This window comes from Carassius gibelio, chromosome A15, assembly GCF_023724105.1.
Source record: "Carassius gibelio isolate Cgi1373 ecotype wild population from Czech Republic chromosome A15, carGib1.2-hapl.c, whole genome shotgun sequence".
Taxonomy (NCBI): domain Eukaryota; kingdom Metazoa; phylum Chordata; class Actinopteri; order Cypriniformes; family Cyprinidae; genus Carassius; species Carassius gibelio.
In genome coordinates, this window is record NC_068385.1 from 13,904,766 (window position 1) to 13,924,358 (window position 19,593).

At 38.7% G+C, this 19,593-nt stretch overlaps 1 protein-coding gene across 2 annotated transcripts in view; it reads right to left on the reverse strand.

Annotated features, from left to right (window-relative positions):
- The window catches only part of LOC128029267 (small G protein signaling modulator 2), a 48,548-nt gene that overhangs the window by 23,440 nt on the left and 5,515 nt on the right, over nt 1-19,593 (reverse strand). For both annotated transcript variants that reach the window (XM_052616940.1, XM_052616939.1), the window contains exon 3: nt 4,920-5,088. In XM_052616940.1, the coding sequence (XP_052472900.1) occupies nt 4,920-5,088 (169 nt within the window). The remainder of the gene's footprint in view (nt 1-4,919; nt 5,089-19,593) is intronic.

Sequence of the window (19,593 nt, forward strand, 5' to 3'; positions counted from 1 at the left end):
ATTCTAATAGAATTCTAATAGAATTCCAAAACCCCAGCTACTGTATGACTATAACAACACAGAGGAACTATACCGTTGTAATCACGTTCAGATTTGTTTTGTAAACTTTGTAAATTGTAATTCTGCAAACTCCATGTGAAATTAATTCATCAGATTTTATAAAGTTTCAAGTTTACTTTATTTATATAGCACATTTAAAACAGCCACAAGACTGACAAAAGTGCTTTAGACTAAGAAACAACGTCATAAAATTAGAAAAATACAAAACTGCAACCAGAAAGGAAAAACAAAATAGGAAATACAAAATGCAAATATATATTCCTTATAGGCCAATGAAAACAAAAAGAGACTTTGTTTTTAAAAGAGCCTAAAAAATAGTCAGGATGGGGGCCATTCTGATCCCAACTGGCAACCCAATTCCTGAGAAGGCACGGTCACCTCTACGCTTGAGACTGGAATGCAGAATTAAAAGAAGGTTCTGGTCACAAAATCTTAGACTTCTCAAAGGGGTATACTGATGCAGCAATTCAGATAAATACATGGGTGGTTAATTGTGCAGAGATTTAAAAACAAATAATAAAACTTTAAAATATATTATAAATTGAACAGGCAGCCAGTGAAGGGCGGGGTGAAGTGATCCCTTTTTTTCTTTTTTAAAGGAATCTAGAGGCAGCGTTCTGGACCAATTGAGCTTTGGAGATGCCACAGCATGAAGAGTTACAATAATCAAGATGTGATGTAATAAAAACATGAACAGCAATTTCCAAATTCTTATCAGTGAGAAAGTGCTTAATTTTTGCAAGTATACGGAGCTGATTAAAACTAGATCCAATCACAGCCTAAATTTGTTTACGGAATTTTAGCAAGATTATCATCTAAAAGAACATCCAGATTCTGTCCCTTCAAGGATCTAAAAGCTGATAAAGGTCCTAGGTAAAGATTGAAGTCCTTCATATTTTCTGATGGACCGAAAATGATCACTTCCTTTTTTTCTTCATTTAAGGATAATACATTTTGAGATAGTCAGGATTTAGCCTCGTCTAAGCAAGATGAGAGAGCAGACCTGGCAAGTCGATCATTCTTCTTAAAAGGTAAATCGATTTGCATGTCGTCAGCATAAAAATAAAACGACACCCTGTGTTTTCTGAAATGGAGCCCAGAGGTCATATACAATGAAAATGAAGTGGAGGCCAAAATAGAGCCTTGCAGAACGCCACAGGGGAGAGAAAAATTCTCCTAGCCTAACCACATATTTCCTGTCAGAAAAAAATGACTGGAACCACTTTAGAACTTTGCTGGAGAGATCCACCCAAGATTCTAGTCTATTGATTAATATAGAATGGTTAATAATCTCAAAGGCTGCTGATAAATAAATAAAAAATGAGGATAACAGAATAATTCGTATCAGTACTGTCAGAAGGGCAGATTCAGTGCTCTGGGCAGCCTTAAAACCATATTGAAAGTGCTCAAACAGACTATTTAAAGCAGGAAAAAACTGTAGTTGGGAAAAACACAATCTTTTCCAAAACATTAGAATTAAATGGTAAAACAGAGGTAGGGCGATCATTTTTTTAAACCGAAATGTTGAGTGAAGGCTTCTTGAGGAGAGGTGTGACAGTAACCACTTTAAGATAAGCAAGAACCACCCCAGTTGAGAGACACTTAATAAAAAGGACACTAGGCCCAGTCCAACCGAATCGACAATTTGTTTAAAAAATCTAGGATGGATGGCATCATATGAAGGAGAGGATGGTTTCAACTCAATAAAATGTTTATCTTTATCTTTAAGTGACTGAAGGGAAACAGGATCAAAAATATCCCAAGAGGCAGACAACGGCGAGGGGAGAGGCAACTCAATAGGAGAAATATAAGCTACCGGTCCTAGTTACTTTGTACTTAAAAAACCTTGACAAGCTTTCAAAAAGATTGGCATAGCGAACAGACACAGTATTTACCAGGGGACTAATAACATAATTGATAACAGAAAACTAAATCTTAGGTCTGGACTGGTAAATTAGAAAAATAGGTTGCTTTATCCAATGTGGCGACACTCTGATAAGCCAATAAACTGTCTTTGAACAACTGTTGTGAAATGTGTAAATTGTCCTTTTACCACTTACGCTCAGCCTTTCTACATGTTTGCATTAGCAGCCGAGTCTCAGCAGTATGCCACAATTCAGATTTAGGCTTAGGCTACGTTCACACTGCAGGCTGAAACGACCCAATTCCGTTTTTTTTGCCCCTATGCGACCTGTATCTGATCTTTTCATGACAGTCTGAACGACACAGATCCGATCTTTTCAAATGTGACCCAGGCCACTTGGGTATGTGGTCCTGAATCCGATACGTATCCAATCTTTTGAAATGCGACCTCCGTCTGAACGGCAAGGCCACATGTATCCGACCCGCACGTCATTGATACGCTACAAACGTCATAATTCTGCGTTGAAGTAGGCGGGAACGAGAAGATAAACGACAACCATGGCGGACGATGCTGCTGAGACTAGTCAATGGAAGGGAAGCGAGGTCACAGATTTAATTAATATTTGGGGTGACTGCTTTATTCAGGCCAAACTCGAGGGCTCTTATCGGAACCAGGTGGTTTACGAAAACATTTCCAGTGAAACAGCCGAGCGTGGTTACAGACGATCCTGGCTCCAATGCCAGCGGAAAATAAAAAGCCTCCGAGCCAAATACAAACATCCGTGGATGCATCCGAAAACTGAAAAATGCTGCCTTCGGAGGACGCATTTTAAGGTCGTGAGGCATCAAGGCACGTCCAAATTCATTGTTAGCTTCACTTCCTGTCTCCTGAGATGCCTTCATCTGGCCGATTTTTGAAGGCAGCATTGATATATCCTTCGCTGCCTTTGATATCCCACAATCTTGTGCGTTACATTCTGTGAGAGTTAAGCAAACAAAAGAAAGATGGCGTCTGAAAGTTGCGGTCGGTGGTCAGTTTGTGTGTAAATGTATGTTTCTGATCAACGTTTTCCACTTTTGATGTCATTTCTAGCGAGAAATCAATATTGCAGTAATGAAATATTCACTTAGTTATCACCAAAGCTCTCTATGTTTTGCTGTAGATCATTAAACCATTGCCTCAGAAGCCTGTCCAAAATCAGTTTCGTGAGGTGCCTTCATGCAAAAACGCTGCCTGCAAAGTCATTGCCTGATAAGACAGCGAAGCAGCAAGTCACCTGCCTAAGTTTTCGGATGCAGCCCATGTTTAACGTTAGCTACTTCCGCAAACAACGAGTGACGTCGTTCACCGTTGAGTACTCTTCTGCGCATGTGGGTCACTTCTGGGTCATTTCACGTTCACACAGGAGATCACAATTGGACAATTGGTCGCATTTAATTGGAAATGTGAACGACCTTGCAAAAAAATCACATTTTTTCAAAAAATCGGAATTGAGCATTAAGCCCTGCAGTCTGAACGTAGCCTTAGAGGCTTTAAAGGAGCAGTCACATTCTTTACATCGAGGCCAGGCACTATTTACCAGACTGAGCTTTGAGTTTGTCCACATCCAAGTCCGATCTGAGTCCAGGATTAAATGAGAGCAGGACTTAGTAAAGCATTGATGAAAATTACACCAAAATGAGGAGAGTAAACCCGAGACAGTGATGGTGCTTTAGTAGAAACATGAGATAGACTAGGAAGAGACATGGAAAATAAAATAGGCTTATGATCAGACAGCATATAATCAGAAACAGTAATATCAGTAATATCCACCCCTTAAGAAGGAACAATGTCCAGAGTATGACCGTGGATATGAGTGTGGCCCACTGTATCACCCACTACCAATTAAAAGTGATAAAATTTAGTGACAATGTTACCAAAGAAGTGAGTGAATTGCTGTAGAAAGTCCTTAACTGAATGTGGAGAACGGTAGATCACCCCAAAGCAGACAGGACCGTTCCAGTCTAGATGGAGAAGTCTAGAGGCTTCATAGCTGGTACAGATATCCACAGGGATGGAGCGACATTGCGCACGGTGAGATTTTTCCATAAGACACTAACCCACCCCCTCTTCAATTTTGGCGAGGGGAGTTAAAAATGTACAGCCAACTGGGACCAATTCAGAAAAAGGGATAAGATCGCCATCCTTAATACAGGCTTCAGTTTTAAACATAAAATCCAAATTTTGCAAAGAAGTCATTCACTAGAAAAATCTTATTCACCACTGAAGGAGCATTGATTAAAACCATATTGGGTGGACCAACAGTGCCAGGGGAGAGTGACACTCTGCACAGCGGACATAGCACACCATGAGCTGTTCCAATTCTCCGGAGATAGTAGCCAATCCGAGGAAGGCCAACCCAAGGACGGAGGGCGGGAACAGGGGAAGAACAGGTCGAAGCCACCAGTGAGCCTGATCCAAGAGCATTTTGAGAAAAGGGCTTGAAATACAGCCCGCATGCAGACGGTCTTTCAGCTTGACTGCAAGTCCTCCCCGAGACACGCATCTCCTCTTGCACTTCCTCAATGGATTATTAAGAAACCAGCGGTGAATGCACGCCAGAATGTCCAATGTAAAATAACTCCACATCTGAAAGATGCTGACCTCAAATCAAAAGAGACTAGAAATCATAAACCACAAGGGCCCCACAGTTTGATTACCAAACAAACAACCAAACTATCAGACAAGAGAACAGCGGGTGGCATGGCGACACTGGCATCATCTGTATCAGAGTGTGTTTTTGGGTTAGTAAAGGCTACATAACTATCTAAAACAGTCAAAAACATAAGCTATATTGCTTTTGACTAAGATTAGCCAATAGCCCAAATGGCCTAGATGATGTCAGTTGAAAAGAAAGTAATTTCACAAGTGTAGTTTACTAAAGATTAAAAAAAAAAAGAGATGAATAATTTTTATGGAATAATGCACATCATTTGTGCACAATAAAAAGTCAGACCTGGTGATTTCAGCCTGCTGCTGTAGCTGTTCTTGAACCTTGCGGCAGATCTCACTCGCCGTGGTGTTCACCTTGCCAATCTTGGTGAAGAGGGCGGCAATCTTATCGCTGCGGAGGAATCCCGCTGCTCTTCGCTTCAACAGGTGGCTTAAGCAAGCCTCAATGGAGCCTGCAGAAACAGAGGGAGGAGTTGACAAGCAAAGATCAAACACTGAATAAACTTAAGCAATTTGCATCTCATTATTTTCAACTGCTTTATGAATCCCTTTAATAACAGCCATTTGTTCTCACATGTCAAATTTTCAATTCCATTTCTTTCGCAGGAGGCTTTACTATAGATGAACTTGCACGATGCAAGGGGAAATCTTATTGCAGAAGTAATTGTGTTCTGCCTCATACTTCTCATTTTCCTTTCGTGAGGTAAACAGCCATGACAGAAGCGCAAATGCAACTGGGAAAAAGATTTACCGCTGGTTCCTGAAGCACAGCTAAATATTTCAGTAACTCAGAGTCAGGGCGAGCTACCTGTTACTGCTCCTGCTTCTGCTAGGATTTAGTCCCCTCAAGCACTGTGTGCTCACTTCAAAAATAAATAAACAACGACAACAGTTCCCCAGTCCCCTAATCTCACCAATGAAGAATAGAGCAGATGTTCATATTGCTGTAAACGACTAATGCGTTCGTCCATCTTTCTTGACAAGTAGCCAAGTGCACATGCGCCAAGAACAACAAATATTAAGATAAATGAAGAAACCTTCACGGCAAATGAAATCAAGATTATTCTTTACATGATTGCAATGAAAGGCTAGTTATGAGATTTGCATTTGCCATGACAACTAAGTCTACCTGTCGCCTCGCCGCATGATTGATGCTATCAATATCTGAGCATGTCACATTATCTACTGCATTTGCGAAAGCAATCAGATGTTTATGGTGGTAATAGCATTTTTATTGCTTGGTTTGTGCCACCCGGGGCAGCGGCTTAAACGTTCTCAGCTTCAAGTTTTTCCTGTTAAGTGCCTGTTTGATAAATTTAGAAAGTTAAATTGCACATTGATGATGGGAAAATGGGTATTGCATTGGTCTACAGTAGTTGACATCCAGGGGCATTGAGAGCCTGGTGCAATTCAACCACTACTATTGGTAGTAGATGTTTTTTGAATAAGACGTTTAACGTATAAGAGAGCCGAAGTTGTGCAGTCCTGCAGAAGGAGACCTGATCAACAAGCTGCAAATATGTTGCTAATCTACACCTCTAATTTCAGAACATACAAGAAGATGAATCATCTAAGTGGCTGCTGAGTGCTTCCCCCTTGAGAACCCAGCACAATAACTGTCTTCTCCCAAAAGCAGCTCTGATTTGAACAGTAATGCTCTGATAGCCACTAACAGAAATGGCACTTCCTGTGTTTCTTGGAACCATCATCCATTGAGCAAAAAACGTGCAGACAAAGTGCTGAATGCTCCTGAAGATGTATTTACATAATCTTTCGGTCCCTGCTGCTTTAAGCGCCTCCTGCATGCATCCATACACCCACAAGCTGCTCTGGTCTCAAGCTCACGACACACATTTGAATGCATACCACTGTATCAGGGAAAATGCATACATGCATATAAATAAACTCTTAAAACACACTTTACACATTTTCACTATTCAGTTTTTTCCTTTACTTATGTCCGGCTCCAAAAAATGTCATACTGCTTTGTCTTCCTAATGCTTATCTCATATTATAAGTATTGTAAATTGACTTATATTGTTGCTCTTTGTCGGCTTGATTGATTTTATTGTCCTCATTTGTAAGACACTTTGGATAAAAGCATATGCTAAATGATTAAATTCAAACATAAATGCAATGATTGTAATAAGAAATGTATCTTGAGTATAATATTGGCATATTAAAATTATTTCTGAAGGATCATGTGACAATGAAGCCTGGAGTACTGCTGCAAAATACAGCTTTGCTATCAAAAGAATAAGTTAAATTTTTAATTTTTAAGTCATTTTAAATTACTGTGTTTTTGACCATATGTTGATGAATTACTGACCCCACACTTTTGAATGGTAGAGTATATAAAATATAACAAATCAACCAAAAGTTGAAGAAACATCCAAATAGATTGTGGATGGATGCATTGATTCCTAAAAACAATGCAAACGGCAGATTTAATGACAGATTCATTAAAAGGCTTCATATGATTCAACTAACATCCTCTGTCCAATAAGAACAGCACTGAGAACAGCATCTGACAAACCACATTTGGATTTAATAAGCAAAGGAATTAGACATATAACCCCTATAAATAACGCTGTTTTACATCTTTCCTTGTCTTAATGGGACATTAATGACCAAAAGCCTCCTGTGTTCTTTTAGTCATGGAAGCTGAAGTATGAAATTTTTAAATACTTACTTCCATCCCAGTTTATACAACTACAGTACATGTAAGCTATTGATAGGTTCCTTTTCTTCAAGACAAATTACAAAGCAGTTAGTTCATAGATCAACATTGGCATGTTAGAGAAGAAGATCTAATTAGGCTAGAAGCACAATTAACCATAAGACAGAGCATGTCAATAGAATACAGCAGAGCACATCATCAAAAAGCCATAGTATTGATGCACATCACAGTATTGAGTTCAGCTTTTGAGATGTTATGACATCACACACGTGAACGCGCTCACAAGCGACTATGTACATTGATCGATGGCTGTAATCTGAGCTACTATCATCTCTGTGAGAGGTGGGGGGCTGGATGCCGGCAGCTGGGTGCGATCGCTGCCGTCCGTAGGGAAACACACCTGTGACTGTGCAGTCAAGCTGTGAGTCACAGTAACAGACAGTAATGAACTGCATTACTGAGGTACTCGGCAGCTACACAGAGCGTGGGCGACAGGGGGAAGCGGGGGGCTTGAGAAAGAGTTGGATGACCATAGGAAAAAAAAAGATTAGACAAGGGCAGGCCAGGAGAAAGCCAGAGTTAAAGTGATGAAGAGTAAGAAAACGAGAGGGGAGAGAGCGTGAGAGAAACTACAGACCCAAAAAAAGATATTAATAAAGTGGAATAAAAGGGGAGAAAGACAATGGCAGAGGCTCGGTGACTCATCGGTCCCTGGCATAAAGAGGGTTTAGCACTGCTATACTTATTAATCAGCCTGATCTTTGTCCCTCAGTCTGGACTCAGGCTGTGTCCTCAAGAACCGGCCTTACGGAAAACAGCATGTTCACAGAGACAATACTAATGACAACCGGAGAAGATGAGATTTTCCACTGGACGGCACTATACAGAACTGATCTTTCCAGAGGAAAGTGTTGGTTTAGAAAGAGTGTAAGAGTATGCAATTCAATACGATTATGTTCAATTACTTTGATTCAATTCAATTAATTAGGATGAATTATTGAGTGAAATATTTGTGTTGTTATTGTTAACCAAAACTATTTTAAAAAATCAGTAATTTAAATAAAACGGAAATGAGATAAAATATAAATATTATATTAAAAAACATAAATTAAAAAAACGAGAATTCGAAATTTTGCATTGGTAACTATCTAAAATAAAAGTAGTTTTAGTTGATGTACTAAAACTAAAATCTAAATACAAATAAATTAGCTAGCTAGAAATTGAAAAAACTAATAAAAATGACAAAAGCACATCAGAAAGTTACTAAAACCTAAATTACAATTTAAATGAAAACTGAAAAATATGAATAACTACAACAGGATATAAATGATATTTAAAAAAAACACGTATTTACTCATCCTTATGTTGTTCAAAATCCATTTGCTGTTATTTGTTTCTGACAGGAATGACAACGAGGCTAGAAGAGATAGCAATGCAAAAGTGTTCAGGGGTTGTTTAATAACATACCGATTGTTAAGCTGATGAAACATCTTTCTGATGTCATAAAACAGCTTTGAAAGTTGTGAGAATTATGTGATCTAGGACTTTTATATATGTGCCACTGTAAAGGCTGTGCGTCTATCCCTTAGCATCATTCTCATCCAGATTAAATTCAGTATGGTGTCTGGTTAAGGTTTATGGTGTTCTGGCTTTAATGACAAGTCACACTTTCAATTAAATGACATTGTAAAGGAGAATTTTCTCCAAAGGGGAAATATTATCTGTCAACAACGATGTAAATTTCAGTCTGTTTATCATTCAAAGCTTTTGTATGGCTTCAGGACACTTCTGGTTATATAGACAGCTCGGATGATGGGTGGAGATTTAAAGACAGAATCTTCTTCATGATGACAAACCATCATGCTCTACAGATGTTGCACTCAAAGAATATTTTTTAGGTTTATTTTTTAAGTAGAACTGGCACCACCAGCACCCAGAGAAGTGCCCTGCTATTTCAGTGAAGTGAGAATGAGCTGAGTTTAAACAGTTAGACACCTCTATTATTAATAGATTCAATCCATAGTTTTTGTGAAAGGAGTCAAGTGTGAACACAGCTCTTTCCTGTCACCAGGAAGCCTCACAAGATGGCAGTCCACACACACACACACACACACACACACACACACTACAACAACCCAGCATGAAAGAATCACACACCTATATATGATGCACACACGTTTAAGATACATTCACCCCATTCCTGCTTTCAAGAAATAATTTCAATTTGGCACTGTTTCTTGGTCCTTGAATAAACAAATTTGTTAAAACAAATCATCTGACGTCAGATATCTTTCCAGTGACACTCAAGATGTTCTTTGGATCTCAAATCATGCTGGAAAAAATAATCATCAGGTTTGACATAAATTTGTAGGAATCATGCTGCTTAATAATGCTTAAAAAAATGATGAACCAAATGCTAAAATATTAAAATAGTTTTTGTTTTTTATTAAACTTTTAATCAAAATTGTTATGTTGCTGCTAATATATACTGTGCAATATATATATCTATATCTATCTATCTATCATCTATCTATCTATCTATCTATCTATATATATATATATATATATATATATAAGTATATATATATTTTGTGGTCACAGACATTTGCATGCATGCTTACATAAATTTAATAGATTACTGATGTATAAATAAACACGCTAACACCTTAAATCTGACAGTGATACTATTCAAATGTGCCTCAATTTCCAATGGCCTATGAGGTCATCCACTCACACCAGGTGATTAAATATTGATTTACTCTAACAGTCCATCAGTCCAGCAATCTCATCTATGAGACGTATGGTGGTGATCAGAAGCTTGAGTTTGATCTAATCTCTATCTCTGAACAGAAATCAATCTGCTTGCACCTCCCTCCATGCACTGAGTGAAAGAGAGTTTACTTCATCAACACTCTCTTTGTCTAAGCACCTTCACTCAGCTGAGGGATGCGCAGCACTCAGCCGCAGCTGCTGACACTATGGAGAAGAGCAGAGCGGTCACCAAACACCTGTCCCAGAGACGAGAAAACATGACAATGCTGGTATTCACTTGACAGAAACACCCACAGAGACACATAGAGAGAGCATTTCGATTCTGCTGTCAGAGATAGCGATGTGGTTTAGGGTAAATATTAAAAAACAAGTGCAAGTAGACTTTTTGTTACTCACGGAAACTGACACTCAATATACATTTTTAGACAGGGATTAACAATATGATGAGAGAGTTTTCCAAAATAAGTGGAACCTCTCCATTATAGAGTAAGATATAAGCACACTTCCTTTCACTACATTATTCAGTGACACTGCTGTGCTTGCTTCAGTCATAACAAACTCACACTTGTCCTCATCTCTTCTCTTCAACCTTTTATTCAGAACAGCATTTCATAGATAAACACCATGAAAAGCATGATGGGTTGACGATTCAGATCAACGAGGGCCCATATTGACTTTCAAATTTTCAAAGTATATTCTACAGTATGTGATAACGATTCACAGTCAACAGCCTTTGAAGTGGAATATACCTCTACATGCTCCCAAAATTAAATCTAAAGCATTTTAGGCAAATATTTCAGTGCACCCCATAAAATGTGGTGATGGAATAAGGGAAAAATGAACAAGAACAAGAGACAGTTCGATTTTCGTGCACTTTGGTTTTCACGCTCCACAGGAAATGGACATGTGCTAGGCCCTAGCTTTTCTCAATCCCAAAAATGGCATTTCCCACTAGGGAGTCACTCCTACGCATTACCTCTCTAACACCCAGCTCTAATTAATGAAACAACATCAACTAGTCCAGTCCCAGCACAGAGACACTGAGAGAACAAGAACAATACAGCCAAAGATTAACATCTTAAAGGATGTTGAGGAGCATCAGGAGTCATGTCAGGGATCGAGGGATCTGATGAGGGTAAGGGAAAACAGTGGAACATCTCAGGCTAACAAATTATTAGATGTAATGGATCCAGACCATTTGAGGACATGATTGTATGTAATGAGTATGTTTTTGGTAAAGTGGTGTGTATTATGTTCTTTGTTTTGTGTGTGTTACTTTTCAGTTGTTGGGAAGTATAAGAATTATGAGTTCTGAAAGTTTTTATCTTTTCATTTTCTCCACAGGCACTTAAACAACTTTATAAACTGTAATCCCTAGCTTCCGCTAACTGTCATATGCCTTTGTTCACAAGAGAGTGGTGTTTCAGTGGAAGACGTAGGGCGTAGCATAAGCTCCCGTGAGCATATGCTAGTCTTGCGAGAACCAAGTTCCCTTTCAGTCGGTCACTCTTTACGTCATGTCGTAAACCGTGCCTCCCCTCTCGGGTCTATAGCATCACATCCACACCCCACCCATCTGGGCCTCCGTCAAACCTGGCGGTGAGCAGGTGACCAAGAGGCCCCAGAACGGGCAAGCCAGGGAAGGAAGAAGCTGCTCTTGGGGGTTGGCCGGATGGAGAATCTGGAAAATCTCTATTAGAGAGCAGGCTACGTGGACCAGACACAAAAGATTCAGGACCTCAGACCAGCTCTTTGTCTGTCACAGAAGCCGGCAGAAGGGGAATGCTGTCTCCAAGCAGAGGATGGCACACTGGACTGTGGATGCCATCACCCTGGCTTATCAGACACAGGGTGTGCCCAGCCCATTCAGGCTGCAAGCTCACTCAACTAGAAGTGTTGTGCCCTCCTTGGCGATGGCTTGTGGCGCCTCAATGGCAGATATCTGTAGAGCTGCGGGCTGGGTGACCCCGAACATGTTCGCTAGATTTGATAGCCTTCGTGTGGAGCTGGTATCCTCCTGTGATCTCACCTCAAATTGGTAGAAGCGCTGAGTGGCCCCAGCTTCGGAGCAGCTTGCTATAACTGCTCCAGAGATTCCATACAGTAGACCCTGTTGAGCTCCTCCATCCCCTTGGCAGCCAGACTCGGTGGAGCGTCCGATACCAGGCCCTCACTCGATGAATCCGCAAGAGGGCTGGGTTCCATATGTAGAGATTTAAGTGGATCCCATATGTGTAAATTCCATGGTATAGCCTCAGAGTCTGTGTTTCCCCCTCAGACTTCAGCCAATTTTAAGAGGATTAAAAATCACCTTCACCTGTGTAAGTGCTTCCGAAACCTCCTTTGGGAAGGCTGGGTCTTCTGCAGCATTCCTGTTCCAAGTGGAGCGTGTAGGTTTTCCCAGTGTTATCCAGTCTTACCGAGTAATTAGTGCCATAGTAGCTTGTGCTACACAAGTAGACTTGTTGTGCTGAGCCCTGACCATTTCTCATTTTATGAGAAAATAGGGCGCAGGTGGCTTTCACAGGACTCCAGAAGGGGCAGTCACTGTGTCCCTATGGTAGGGGATCCCGTTTTTTCGATCTTCCGATGAGAGTAAACAACTGAAAGGGAACGTCTCAGTTATGTATGTAACCTTCGCTCCTCGGCGAAAACCTGAATATGCGGTGCACCTGTTGCCTACTCAAAAATCACACTGTGATCAGCGGCAGCTGGATGCAATAATCGGATGCTAATGTGCATTGGCTCATTTAGTTTGCACTCAAAGTAGATTGGTCTAGCTAAGCGATATCCCAATTCATCTGTCATCCGATGTGATGTTTCCATTCCCACCTTCAGGGAATGAGGATAACCATACGTAACAAAGACATTTTGTTTACAACAAAGTAAAACCAGGTTTTTATCGAAATCTTTTTATTTGATTTATTATTATCTTTTTAGATAGATAGATAGATAGATAGATAGATAGATAGATAGATAGATAGATAGATAGATAGATAGATAGATAGATAGACAGATAGATACCATCTCCAACAGGTACACTGATCATAACTTAACGTCCACTGGTGAAAATCAGCCACAAAGCCCAAAAGGCAACACATAAATAACATCCCATCTTGACTGCCAGTCATCAACAACAAAAACACCTCCATCAGAGCCACGTGAGACAGGTCTTCCCATCAACCCCAGGGAACAGCTCGTATGAATCCATGTCATACAACATCAAGCATCTCTTAGTGCAGCCTTGGGAATATGACGCTGGTCCTGTCCTCGTGAGCAAAGCGAACTGTACAACCTCAGTCTAGTTCAAGCTGTGAAGGTCAGATGGCATCTGGTTCCCCGGAGCGCCGTCCCCTGCAGACAGCATCAAAACCAGAGCAAGGAGGGGGCTTGTGAGCCCCTCAGCACCGTGGCAGGGATAATCTCATAGATTGTCAGCACCCCTGATGTTATTTATCAGCCTGGCACCTGTATTGCTGTCAGGAAGCAGGGATGGAGCATGAAGATATTCCAGGATGCACTTTTGCCACAAATCTGGAGGGCAATCACTGGCCAAATCACCTGCTGTGGTCTCCTTCACAGTCACTTCAGGCTACAGCACATTGTCTTCAGAAATAACCCTAAAAGAATACCACCAGCTGAGGGGGGTTACATAACCATGTGTGTTTGTTTCAGCCAATTTGTGCGTAATAGCCTCTGACATGGCCAAATCCCTGTATAGAAACTGTGTTGTCATAGAGATAGACTGTAATTAGTGGAATACTAGAGTCTCCAGCAGCATCTGTGGTCCCCTAAATGAAGCCCACAACCACATATGTGGAAATAAAGGACTGGCTGCCAAAATGAAAGCTAGATTAGTGTAGTGTCAGGTATGTCAGGTATTTAACCATTCTGCCATTGTTGTACCTTTAGGGGTACAACAGTTTTTCACTGGGACAGCATTTTTGAAGAGTCACTTTGTACCTTCTTTATTCCTGAAGGATGTATATTACAAAGTTGTCCCTTTGAGTGTAACAAGCTGTTGTAACCGTAAAGCTACAAGTTTTGCAAAAATAATTCTGCGTGCATGACCTCATATTGAATACCTAGTTGTCACGGTCACACACGTATTAAACAATATATGAAACCTTAAAAACCAAACATTCCAGAAACATCAGTACTTTAGTCTTTTTGTCACAGAAGTTAAATAATTAGCCATCATTTTACAAAGCCAGCAACAATTTTTAAGTGCAGTCAAGCACAATAACCTTTTTGCAGTATTATATGTGGTCGACCAACATTTTTTTGTGGAGAAAAAGGTTTCATTGTCCCTCCAACAATAAAATTAATTCATTAAAAATAGAAAAAGTTACTTTTTCAGTGGCTTTGAAATTGCAAATATATAAAAATAAAAACTGCTATTGTTATAACAACACTTATTACCATATAAAAGCCTTTGGTGAGCATTAGAGACTTCTTACAAAAACAAGTTTAAAAATCTTACCAACCTTATACTTTTGAACTGTAGTTTATGTAAATTAGGGATGCACTAATATTAAAATACCAAAATCAACATTAAAATTATTATAATTATTTTGTTGATGAAAAACAGACATATATTTTCAAGAATTTCAAAAGGTATACAAATAGGCTAATTGTATAATTAAATATCTAATATAAACTAATTAAAAAATCCCTAATATCGACCAGTAACCAATATAGTAGCATTACATTGTGTATTCATAATTAAAACACATAAATATAGTTACATAACACATGTTGTTATATGCCATGCCTAAAATGCAACACTCTTTATCCACAATACATGGTTAAAAAAAAAGACTTAAAATGTCTTGTTTTGGAATTTGACATGCCACATCTAAAAAAATGGATCATATCGTTGATAACTAAATTAACAGTTTCATCTACCCACATACCCCCTGTGATTCAAACATGGACACAGAAGCTGTTTTAGATACAAATGCTATTAGTTTCTCTTAATCATTGATGTTCTATATTCACAACTCATGCCCATTCAGAAAATAGCTCTGCTCCATCTGTTTCTTAAATTATAATATGACTTTTCCCACTGAATTTAACTGTTGATTTCGAGTCAATACAGTAGCAACCCATCTGGAAGAGTTACTACCTATTCTACATTTGACTTGGACATATCTGAGCGAACAGCTGTGTGCTTCACAAATAAAGCCTGCTCAGTCTAATTTGAATCTTGGCCTCGAGAAAGACTCATTCGCAAGATGCTTCATCGTGAGCATCAGCTGAGGGATGCTGGGTAAACAGACATGACTCACAACTCTATTCATTCACTCATTAACATCCAATTATCTCACAGTGGCACAGGTGTTCGAGAGAGTATCAGCAAACTTCCTTCTTAGCTCCTTATGACGTTTAGGGATTTAAAACTGCAGCACACAGAAAGTGGAACTGGGTGAAGTGAAACATTTGGGGGGGTTTTTACAGGAAAGAAGGAAACAACAACACAGTGCTTTACTTCCTTGACTAGCCTTCTAGTATTGTTTGCCTTTCACAAATCAGGAAGTATCGGATGTCACATGATGTTATCTCATGCTTTGCAGTCATTCCTTTGAAGTCTCTGATTTAAAGGAATAGTTCACCCAAAAACAAATTTTTTGATGAAAATTTACCCTCAGGCTATTCAAGATATATATGAGTTCGTTTGTCCATCTGAACAGATTTAGAGAAATGTAGCATTACATCACTTGCTCACCAATGGATGCTCTGCAGTGAATGGGTGCCGTCAGAATGAGAGTCTAAACAGCTAATTAAAACATCATAACAATCCACACAACTCCAGTCCATCAAATAAAATCTTGTGAAGCAAAAGCTAGTCTTTTTTAAATAAACAAATTCATAATTAAAATGATTTTAACTTCATTGTAAAATCTGAGAGCTCCATAATATTGCTTTCTCCAGCTGTTTGGACTCTCATTCTGATGGCATCCATTCACAGCAGAGGAGCCATTGGTGGGCAAGTGATGTAAGCTCTTTTTTTTTTCTTCTAAAAAACAAAATAATCTTGTATGGCACCTCTGAACATAAAAAGAAGATATTTAGAAATGTCTCTTGAATGTTGTTTTGTGCTCTGCAGAAGAAAAGGAAAAAGTCGCAAAGGTATGGAGCAATGTGAATTTAAATTTTTGGGTGGACTATTCCTTTAAGGGTCATTATAATAGGCAATAATCAGATTTGAACTGCTTAAGGGGGTTTAATGCATAATATTTTGTAATTTAATGCGTAAACTGTTAATCAATATAAAACAGCAACACCAGAGATGTTGCATTGATTTTAGCTAACTGATTTTGCTAATGCACACAACAGCAGAAAATCAGCATCTAACAGGATTTGACTAATCCCTGTATTATTCATGAATGGCACCAAATTACAGCACAGAAGTAATAGATTCCCTACAGAATTCGAATAGTTTTTCATTCATATTAAATAGCAATTTGTGCTCACACCCTCTTCTGGTGACCCCTGACCCCGCCCACAATCAGTTTTGGTTTGAAACACAACCTAAAGGATTTACAAGCTCTGTGTTTTTCTTTCTATTGATCAGCCAGTGAGCTACACATCCTGGAGCCAGCTGACCCCCACACAACACACTGATTGTTAACTCTGAATATGCATGGAGGACAAAAACTTTTAGAACTTGCTGGCCAAAAATCTTCTAAATGACAAAATCAGCACACATTTAAACATATGCTACCTTCAAGTATTTAAGTCAACATTGTCAACAAGTCAACATATTTGCAAAATGAGTGCACATGAACGTCAGCACTCTGTCAAAACTACCCATGGGAAACCAGTGGGATATTCTTTTCATGCTGGAAGTGAGTAAATAAATGCTGAATGTAGGAAATTATATTGATACGTCATGTAGGAAGATACAATGATATTGTTGATAATTAAGTTGCAATATTGAATGTTGACCGTATGTATCTTTGTATGTTTTATGTAGCGTAGGTGAAAAAACAGCTATAGAACTTGCCTGAATATGAATACCAGTAACCTCAAAAGTTACAAATTTGTCAGATATCACATCACATTAAGAAACAAAAGTTATATTCATCTGAAGATGGAACCATAGCAACAGTAACCGACTCTAGCACTTTATCTATATTAATAATCATAATATATTATTTGTGATTATTTGTCATTTCTGTCAATTTATTAACCAAGAACCATTACTACAGAAATTCTGGTAACACAATAAGGTCTAATTTCTTAACATTAATTTATGTAATAAATATTATTATTTTTTATTTTTTTATTAAATAGGTTCAGACTTAGAATGAGCATCAGTGATTTCTTTTAAAAGCAATTATAATAATTCTTACCAAATCACAAATTTCTGAAAGTTTGAATATGCAAAAATGATTAAAAAAAAAAAAAAAAACAATTCATGATACCAAATGCATTAACAAAGAACATTTTGTTATGAAGTCTTAGTGGAATTCCTTTTAAAAGGTCAGCCTCCTTAAAAAACATTGTATGATTTGTACCCTGAATAAGCAAGCTTTTTCATGTTTAAGAAAGAGATGTCTGAAGTGTGATTTTTTTTTTTTACACTAAATATACAGAGAGATCTGTGTGTACACTCACCCATGTAATTCTCAAACAGGCATTAGCAGTGGCAGCATCAGGACAGGAGCTATTATGCAGCTCTGCTGTGCCTAATGGCTCTGCATCATGAGGGCATGTCTGTACAGTGTGGGCTCTGCATTATGGGCAGGCAGCAGGGCACACACACACATGATCCGACAGCAACACCAATATCAAACACATACTGTAGGAAAGGACGTAAGTGGGATCAAAGCATCTGACAGATGCTTTCTGGGAAATCTGGTTTTAGGCCTTTGACTCATCTCATTTCTGAAGGGAAGCCAGAAAAATGACCAATTTAGGAAATAAATATCAGCATAAAATTTCAGCTTAGACATTAACTCTACACTCTTTTTGCACATGAACACATTTTAGTTTTTTAAATGCTATCTTTATGACTGATTGTATCCATTATTTTGCAAATATTAAAACTGGGTCCATTTATTCATCGCCCAAACAATGCCAACAGACAAAAGACATACATGACCATTTAAATATATATACTTCTATTCAGAAAGATGTATTAAACTGATAAAATGTGACAGTAAAAACATTTATAATAATTGAATGAGATTAGAATGATTTCTATTTCAAGGAAACTTTCTATTCATCAAAGAACCCTGAAAAAAATATAGCATGGTTTCCTCAGAAATGTTAACTTTGATGATAATAATAATAATAATAAAAAAATCTAAATTATTTAAAATATTACTTTTTTTAAATCAAATAAATGCAGCCTTGATGAGAATTCATACAAAACCTTTTAATAGTATAGTGTTTTAGATAAGGTTTGTGAATAGCAAATTGCTTATACTCTTTTTCTCTTACTTTTTGTTTCAGTACAGACTAAACTAAATGAGTCAAATATGCCAAAATAAATTACTTTCTGAACCGACCAAGGTTTGGTTGGTCAGCATGGCACAGTCCAGCCAACTGCCATTGAGATGAACAGGGATGCTAATGGAAAGCTTCTTCTTAGAGGTCAGAACCAAGCCTTTATGTTGGCGCTCAGATGCACTCTGCCACCCTCATAACACGCACCATGTTCAACCAACCCACAATGCACAGACTCAGTTCCTTTTGATGTATTCCCCTGAAACATAATTTAGCTGGGAAGTGCATTGTCATACATTGCTGTGACGTGGGTGAGTGCGTGCTCCAGCATGAAGTGAGGGGGTGGATGACTGCGTGGGGAATCCATGCCCAGTGACTGACTGGAAAACAGGGGAATTGCTCTGCTTTTTGGTGGTGACGACAGACTGGCAGTGCTCCCAGACCAGCCCTCCCCAGCCACCCACACACACACCAGTGCTGAACAGCATTTATACTGAAACCATCACCCTGCTTACGGTCACGACTCAGACGCTCTTTCCCTCAGACACCCAAAAATGCTCCAAATCATCATGCAAAATGCCTGCGATGCGTGAGAGAGTGTGATAACCAGCATGAGTGGAAGAACAACTCTGAAGCAAGCACTAAAATTACAGTTCCTTTCAGTCATTTCCTTTGCCACAAAAGAATACAAATGATGGATATGTAAAAAAAACTAAACAAATGTGTGACATAACAGTCCTAAACACCTTCTCAATAAATCAAAATAGATCAAAATACTCCTTTCAAGACTATGAAGATCATCAGCAGAGACAAAACTAACCAACACTGAATAGACTTATAACAATAATATAAGCTGAAGTGTATAATCTTTTGCATATGATGATACTTTTGTCTTTTGTGTATGTGTGCATGTATAAAATCTATCTATCTGTCTACTGATGTCTGTCTATAAATGTGTGTGTGTGTGTGTGTGTGCAAACACATTTCCCCAAAGTGCATACATCTGCACAGCTGAGCTTGGTGTCGCTATTATAACATTAGAAGGCTA